At 43.3% G+C, this 8,706-nt stretch overlaps 1 protein-coding gene across 1 annotated transcript; it reads left to right on the forward strand.

The window, feature by feature from the left end:
• Positions 1-1,767: 1,767 nt before the first annotated feature.
• LOC146718098 (uncharacterized) lies at positions 1,768-8,391 on the forward strand. The gene is made up of 6 exons (XM_085471414.1): positions 1,768-1,830; positions 3,803-3,926; positions 4,081-4,141; positions 5,591-5,651; positions 7,189-7,263; positions 7,367-8,391. Exons 2-6 carry the CDS (start codon positions 3,808-3,810, stop codon positions 7,645-7,647), a joined length of 597 nt encoding a protein of 198 aa, XP_085327540.1. The 5' UTR covers positions 1,768-1,830; positions 3,803-3,807; the 3' UTR covers positions 7,648-8,391.
• Positions 8,392-8,706: the final 315 nt, after the last annotated feature.

Below are 8,706 nucleotides of genomic sequence, written 5' to 3' on the forward strand. Positions count from 1 at the left end.
TTTTATTGAGGTTACATGAATATACATAGGTTCATTAACATATGACGTCTACATACACACAAAGAGTACCTTACCTGTGCGTTGTGTAAGTGTGTGTGTGGTCAGAGTGTGACCCCATAAATGACTTCCCTAACCCTGCTGGTTTGGAAGTCCAACAGTTCGTCTAAACAAAAGGCACTTAGCCTAAAACAGATATAGACATGTTTATCCTTCCATAAAACAATAAGAGAAGGTACGACCTCTCCCATGCTCCCAGGATGTGGGTGTGAATGCCAGAACACTCTGGAATGCACACCAAGCCTTTGCAGACTATTAAGGATCACACATCCTATCACTACACAATCGATTATGCACCTCTAAGCATATATAGTTAAAAATTTCTAAGCATAAATGACAATAAACAATACAAATCTAACAGACGGTTTCTGTAGTACCTCTAAAATTTACAGCCTGTCGATTTGTATGAACAATCATTGAACAACCTACAACCAACTTGTAGGTTGGTTTTTAATATATCTGTTATTAAAAACCAACCTACCAACACCCCATATTTTACTAAAGCTGATTCTCCCTTTATCTATCAAAATGAAATTTTAGCTGACATTTTACAGTAACTACAGGGTTTCTATGGACTTTAACACCACAATGCACGTATGACAACATCCAGACAGGAAGCTGAATGCAGACTGCGATAGAGAAAAAATAATGTGAATTCACTTTATGTGTCCTTTAACAGCAAGGCTGCTGTTATCTGCCTCTCACAGTCCTCAAAGGGCCTCACTCTGCCAGTCAAGCAGAAAGTGTCAGTTGCACAGTTCGGGTGGAGCTGCTCTTGGTGCTCCAGTTTCAGTTTGATCTCGGCTTTATGGAGCTTATCAGTCGCAGCTGCCTGTGGTTAGAAAGACGCCATAAAATGTAAAACACACCCCCCGTTCAGCTATCAGGAGAGAATATCATTCTCAGTTTGAACACTAAAATTATGAAACAAAGCCACTTCTGAAAGCATTTGTGGCTGTATTATTGACAGCACAGAGTAAATGTTCAACACAGTGATTATAACAGATGTGTGAGGAACCACATGGACAGGTGAGGAACATCCTGTTCACATACACTTGTACCGTAGAGCAGGTCAAAGTTCATCAGTAAATCAGCAGTGAAACAGCAAATACGCAGAGGGTGTTAAAAATAAAAAAGCAGAGATATGAAAACATTAAAGCAGAAAAAGAGGCAGCAAGTGAGCTGCTAGCCTGTAGCTCTGTGAAAATAGAGGTTTCAAACAGGTTGATTTGCTTTACAGCAAATCTTTAACAAGACAGTCTGTGATGCCACGTTCCAGTTTTAGTTACTCACAGTGATCTCTGATGGGTCTAAAATGTGTCAGAGCCTCATTATTAATGTGGACTAATGTTTTTGACATAAATCCCCATGACTGTCAGCACTCTGCCTAAAATTAATATACACACAGTAGGTTTAGTGCCCATTAAACTATGATCATGCTGAAGCCTCTGTTGGATATTAGAGGAACTGCAGTCTTTCTGCACATTTCTGAATAATTACCGATTTTTGTTAGCATTAATAATCACACATTTTTAGATTTAAGCAAAGACTGCAACATTTTGAATATGTGCACATGCAGTCTTTGTGCTTAGCTAAGCTAAGCAGGTCTCAGTTCCTGTGGGGGAATCTGGAGTCCTGTGCAGTGTTTGTGCAGTGTGTCTTTAAGCAGCTCTCACAGCAGAGTGTTTGTTCAGTCTGTCAATGAGTAAACGTGCAGCAGGAACAAACCCTCATAGCACCACTGAACCTGAACACACAGCTGTCTGCACACAGGTACGTCCACACTGCTTCTTAAACTTTAGCGCTCATACATTAAGAAAGTAAACTGAACTGTTGGAACACTCAGAGCTGCACTCGTACTCTGGAGCTGCCTGCAGTTATTCAACTGACATGAATGTAGATGAGAAAGTTGATGTGTTTTAATTCACAGACATACAGTCATAATGTCAGTTGTAAAGGAAATTAATGTGCAAACACTAATTATCCTAATATTAATGTGTCAAGAGATATCATAAAGTAACTATTTTACCAAGTTTCACATCTGAGGTTCTGTTATCTGTTACTTTTCTGAGCTGTCTTATGTGATAGCAGCAGCATCAGTGTGTTCTTGATTTTCACGTTTGACGTGAAAAATATTCTCATAGTAGCACTTTTAAGACCAGGAAACAGGTTAAAAGACAGACTGGCATCGTTTGGTATTCACACCAGAAAACCAGAGACAGATGATGAGGCAGCGGGCCCCCAGCTGCAGACCCCACCCTGTTCTATGAGTTACAGGCTGAAACAAAGGGCTGTAATTTGGGGTAATTTGAGGCCAACTGTTGTGACTTCATTGTCAATACAATGTTGCTGTTTTGCACTTTGTCAGAACTATTTAGGGTCTCTTTATGGACTCTTAATGTCTCTTTTACTTGTTTTACGCCTCTTCGTGGCTTTTTTTTCTTTTTTGACTTGTTTGGCATTTTTCTGGGACCTCACCGTGCTCGTGCATACAAAGATGGAGCGGGTGGAGCGACAGCACCACCTCCTCGTACAGAACAGAGGAGGCTTCGCTGGAAGGCAAAGGGGGTTGCAAATGTGCAGAAACTGTGGCCCGGCAGGATAAAGCAGCTTAAATTGCTCACCCATCAGGATGTGGACAAGCCTGAGCCATCAGGTGATGTGGGCTGACCTTGAGATCAGGTGACCTGCTGGGACTGCGGCTCGCTTTTGTGGACGCTATAGGCTCGCTTTCTTTGCAAAAACAAAAAGAAAATAAACAGAAAGGCAGTCGTCTCCTTCATACGTGGAACTCCGTCTCCAAACAACTGAGAAAAGAGAAGAAATCTTAAAAAGAGCAGCCCCGCCCAAACCTTTCACCGCAGCTCTGATCATCATCGCACATGGTGATGATGTTTCCTGTTTTCATTCATTTATTCTAATCTCTTCATGGTTCGCCTGCTCTGTGGCCTTACTTCACTTTAAGTTCAGTCTCAAGTTCGATGGACTACGATGTGTCTGCGTATTTGAGTCGCAGCTCTGGAGACAGGCATTGGAGACAACAGGAAGTTCCCCCTGCGCAGAATAAAAAACAGCCCCAGCTGTTGAAACATTTAACTGATGTTTTGTCACTGCAACATTTAAAAGAAGAGATGTGGCGTGATAATCAGTGAGGTGGATACGTGTTAGCTTGGCTGTTTGCGCCTCGTTTCCTTTATTACAGTGAAATAACTGCGCTAAATGCAGTTTTTTCTAATCTGAACATGGCGTTCTCGCACCGCGACCCACCTCCGGCATCTGCTTCACTGTTTGTGTAACAGGAGTTGGTCAGGATGATTCAATCGCCGCTGAGCTGAAAGAACGAGTACACACCCGACGACGGACCGGCCTTAAAGCACACACAGGGTCACGTTTGATCCACGAGTGTGTTGCTTTGTGCGTTCATGACTCAGGGCTTTAGCACACAATGATATCAGTAAATTTGAGCTCATATTTGCTCAGTTATGTTTGAAGAGCGCATTTAAAGCATTCCTTTGATATGAAAACAGATCAGGTGGAATTTATGTTTCAGAATAGGTCAGAATAAAGTTTCTGACCTTTGACCTCTGCTGATTGTTAGACCTGTTAATGATCAGAGAAACTGAGGATAATTTACATCTGATGCTAATTAAAGTTCTTTACAAAACACTAAAATGCAAAGTGAGTTTCTTGGAGGTCATAAAGTCTCCAGGTCGTCCTCACTCATCTGCGTTTTCTCTCCTCTCAGGGATCATGGCAACCGGACCAGACGCCATCGAGCTGTGGCTCCTGCCATCAGGAGTGGTTAGCTTCTTCATCCTCCTCCTCATCCTCTCCATCTTCCTCACGGGTCTCTGCAGCGACTGCGGCAGGTCAGCAGTCTTTCTACATCACAGAATGATGAAATGAATGAAAATGAAAAGTTTAACGTGATTATCAGAGTCAATCTTAAACAATCCAGTAACATCTGAAATGATCAGTGAATCATTAAAACCTGATCTGACGCTGTTGTTTGTTGTTTTTCAGACATTCGTTTGAGCTTCAGGATCTGGAGGTGAACAGAACCCCGTCAACGCTCATCAGCGTGGTAAGAGACAAGTTTAACGACCTAAAACCTCTGATGGGACGGGGCGTGGCTTAACTTGTAGTCTAAGGAACTTGAGAAAGGAAAGCTTCTGGACTTCTTTAAGTTGCTTGAAGACGTTTCACATCTCATCCAAGAAGCTTCTTCAGTTCTAGGGTCAAATGGTGGAGAGTCCCAGGCTACGTCCACACTGGCCCGGATAGATTTGAAAACGGCGTTTTTGTCTGAAAACGCTCCGCGTCCACACTAGCGTTTTCAGTCATTTTCACAGAGTTGTGCGTCCACATTGAAACAGCCGAAAACACTTACGTTCTAGTCCTGTGCATGTGTGAAACGCAAGAAGATTCGACCTGCCTCATTTCTGTCTGCTGCTTATTTACTTTCCGGCTCTTTGAAACGTTGCGGCAAAATGTGGAGGAAAAGCAGCGAGTTTTTAAAATGGACTAACAATGAGGTGGAGTTGTTGCTGCGAGTAACACAAAAGTACAAAGTTGCAAAAGCGAGAGAGAATTACAGAATTTGAAGAAAAGCTCTCTGGAGGATGTGCAGACTGATATTAATCTTTAATAGGGCCGTCAAACAAAACAACTGCTGCATAATGCCCTCCGCTATCTTAGTATAATTGGTCACATGACTGCATCATATGACTAACATGCGTCATCGTTTTAGAAAGTCTCTGTTTTCGCCGTCCACACTGCCACGCCCAAGCACCATTTTGAAATGTATGTGTTTTTGAGAGCGTTTTGAAAACGCTGTATTTGCCGAAACAGAGAGAAAACGATGCATTTTTAAACTAATATGCATTAGTGTGGACGTAGCCCCAGATTTAAGCCCTGTGGGAGTGTCCACCCCAGGAGGGACAATGGACCCCCTAATGGTCCTCTACCTAATCACACGAGCCATTGTGAAACCTGGCCCCACCCTATCATGTGATTTCCTGAGGTCAGATGGCCCAGGATGTGAGTGGGCGTTAAGGCGTCTGGGAAGCATCTCAAAACTGGATTATAGATGGCAGAGAGTTGGTGTCGTAAGCCCCGCCCTCTTTTCAAAGATGGCCATTCACAGTGGACATAGATGCTTCTTTCACTCCTCTTTCAAACCATCTGTCCTCTCTGTCCAAAATGTGAACATTGGCATCCTCGAACGGTTGACCTTTGACCTTTGGATACAGATGGACAGCCGAGTCTTGTCCCGTGGAGGTGGCTCTTCTAGGTAGGGGATCATTAGGGGGTCTTTTGTCCCTCTTGGGGGGGGACACTCCCACAGGGTTTAAATCTGGGACTCTCCAATATTTGACCTTAGAACTGAAGAAGCTTCTCGGATGAGAGGTGAAACGTCTTCAAGCAACTTAAAGAAGTCCAGACACTTTTCTTTGCAAGCTCCTTGGACTACGATGACCTGGATGACTGAGAACCTTCACAGACATAGTTAACCTGTCGTGTTGATTGACAGGTGAAGCTGGAGGAAGTGAGAGAAAACCCAACGATCAACGAGATCCAGAACGACGAGAAACGTGAGCAGACTTTTCAGCTATACTAAATGAAGTTTTAATGAAGTAGTTTCATCACATTTTCAGGTTCGTGCGACAGAGTTTACTTCAGTTTTATATAAGCAGCACCAAACTGCATGTGGAATGAAGTCAGGGTGGAGGAAGAGCTCACAACACCTCCAGAAAATAAAAGTCTTTGCAGAAAAATGTCTTTTACGCGTGAGTGCACAGAGGTAGACGAGTAATGGCCCTGAACCTGAAGATCGGAGGTGAAATGAATACCTCCTGTGCTGGAAACGATGACCACCAAGGAAAATAAGTCAGAATTTACTGCGCTAACAGCTACTGACCGTCAGCGAGAGCCGATTCAGCTCTACAAAGATATCACATCTTTGTGGAGCTGACATGTCAGTTAACCCTGTTAGGGACCCTCCCTGGAGGAGCCACCTGGGGGCGCCACAGACTGAGCAAGGTCCCATCAAACACCAGGCAGACAGCAGACTTTAACTAAAGACATTTAAATTATACGATTCATGAGGTCAAATGAATGATGAGGCTGGGAAGACTGTTTTATAGTTTCAGAAAAAAAATATGAATGACTTCCTGTGTGCATTCCCACCTTTAACATAACTTTATTCTTCCAAAGGAAAAATAAAGAATCACAAAAAAGAAGCTTTCGACCTCGAGCTGAAGGATCTTTTAAATTTATTCTGCATTTAAAGGAGAGGCACGTTTCATCTGTAGTCTCATTTTTCGTGCGCAGAAGCAGGAAGGACGAGATGCTCCGTGATTATCAGCGGAGCTGATTTAACGTGAGGTCTGCAGAAATCATTTCATCAGTGTCCAAATGTAGGAGGAAACAGGAAGTATGACGTTGCACTGATCCCCTGGTGGCGTGGCAAATTTCAACGTGTCGCCATGAAGCACCAAGCTGCTGTAGATCAAATTGTCCAATCAGGGTTGAGCAGCAGCCAGCTGCAGACCCTAATTCGCTGGAGGTTTCTTCCTGTTAAAAGGGAGTTTTTCCTTCCCACCGTCACCAAGTGCTTGCTTAAAGGGGCTCATCTGATAGTTGTAATATTGTTGGGTCTTTACATTGCAATATAAAACACTTTGAGGCAAGTGTTGTTGGGGCTAAATAAATAACAGCGACTTGAATTGAATCAATGTGCTTTTTAAAATAAATAAATAAAAAGATGATGTCCTCACCTCTCGCTGTCTCTCCGGCTCCCGATGTCCTGACTCTAAAGTCCCGACAGCTCCATCGTACCTGAAACTAAAGAATAAAACAGATGACATGAGTAAATATAAGTAAATAAGAAATATTCCACATGTGCACAAATGAGGCTCATTAACAGGTTCAGTAAGAATATTTAATGGAGTTTTCGTGTAGAACAAGATGCTTTTAGTTTGCTCTCATGCTCGATTTTCTGGCTTCAGGCTGAATCGCTTTCATGAACTCGTGATATTATTTTTTAATGAGAACACTTAAAAATTAAGAAACTCGGTGAAATAACTCAGATTGCTGAATGTCCCATGATGCCTGTGTTTGTGTGTTCAGAGTCACGTCCTGAAGAGGAAGTCTCAGTGCAGTTCACTCCCTGGAGGAGCCACCTGGGGGCGCCACAGAGCCAAGGTTTTATTCTCTGAAGGGAGAGAACGAAGAAACCACAGAAACTACTTTTATTGATCATCGTGATCTGATCATTAGTTCCTAACTGTCGTCTGTCTGTTCACAGATCAAAACGCTGAGCACATCTACCACGCCATCGGAGGACACGGCACCAACCCGGACATATCATCACCAGCAATGCCGGCCAATCACAAGCCAGCCAGAGCACATGACGCCGCTCTGGAGGATTTTAGCAACTACGACGGGGATTCGGTTTATGCTCAAGTCAGCAAGAAGCTGAGCTCCAGTGCTTCACCTCCACCTGTCCATACACCTGCGGAGATACCGGTACAGGAGGAGGAGCCTTCACCTCCGCTGCCCGAGAGGACGGCAGAGATGGAGGGATGATGGATGAAGGACGAGAGACGGTGTGAAGAGACAGAGAACGAAGGACGCCAGGTCCTCCCGCACGCATCATTAACGCCAAAACCTGAAAACGACATCTGCCAATCAGAGTGCTGGAACCCTAACACTCATGACATCACAGCGTCAACATCTCAGCTTCAGCGTCTTGATGTGAGGTTGAATTTCTAATGAAAAGGAGACACGTGTCACACGTGGAGTGACATCAGCGACTCGCTGAATCTGAACACAAGTTCAGAGAAAAAAACACGGAGCACGATTCAGGAACAGCAAAGACGGAGGGAAGTTTCTCTTCCATGGAGGGAAAAATATTTTTCATCTTTATTGTGGTTCAGCAGAGTTTTCAAGCATTTTTATTTTTTATTTTTTCAGAATCAGAAATACTTTATTAATCCCGAAGGAAATGTCCTGATTTTTATGTCCCAATGAGCCTTAAAATTAAAGACAATTTAGATAACTGGCCAAAAAAGTGCCAGAGGCTGTTTCAGAGTAGATGCTAAGTGGCGAGAGTTGTTTCTAGAAGGACTTTGGGGCAGATTCCACTACAAATATATATTTATGTATTTAATTCAAATTCAAATTTTTATTTGTCACGTACACAGTCATACAATTTATAATATACAAACAGTGTGACGGCCTGCAAGAAAACTGCAAAGAAAGCAAAAACACGTCTACATGAAAGGAAAGATGATGAAGGACGGAAACCTTAAATAAAGTTATAGAAAACAATTTTTGAAAGTCTTATGAATGAATTGTTGTTGAGTTGTTTTCAAAGTAGATCCATAAGGTGAAACCTTTACCTACATTAAGGTAGCGCCATTACCATTTTGCCCTTTTTGAGACAGAATTGATCATTTCTATGATCGTGGGGCGATCGTGGCTCAAGAGTTGGGAGTTCGCCTTGTAATCGGAAGGTTGCCGGTTCGAGCCCCGGCTTGGACAGTCTCGGTCGTTGTGTCCTTGGGCAAGACACTTCACCCGTTGCCTACTGGTGGTGGTCAGAGGGCCTGGTGGCGCCAGTGTCATTACAAATGCCCCAACAGC

Source organism: Copadichromis virginalis, linkage group LG1, assembly GCF_057382275.1.
Source record: "Copadichromis virginalis isolate Kocher_CV1m ecotype Utaka linkage group LG1, C_Virginalis_male_GT1.1, whole genome shotgun sequence".
In the NCBI taxonomy this organism is placed as follows: domain Eukaryota; kingdom Metazoa; phylum Chordata; class Actinopteri; order Cichliformes; family Cichlidae; genus Copadichromis; species Copadichromis virginalis.

Coding starts and splice junctions, on each gene's coding strand:
- LOC146718098 (XM_085471414.1), top strand. CDS start 3,808: ATGGCAACCGGACCAGACGCCATCGAGCTGTGGCTCCTGCCATCAGGA. Junction 4,142..5,590: donor CGTCAACGCTCATCAGCGTG/GTAAGAGACAAG, acceptor GTTGATTGACAG/GTGAAGCTGGAGGAAGTGAG. Junction 7,264..7,366: donor GGGGGCGCCACAGAGCCAAG/GTTTTATTCTCT, acceptor GTCTGTTCACAG/ATCAAAACGCTGAGCACATC.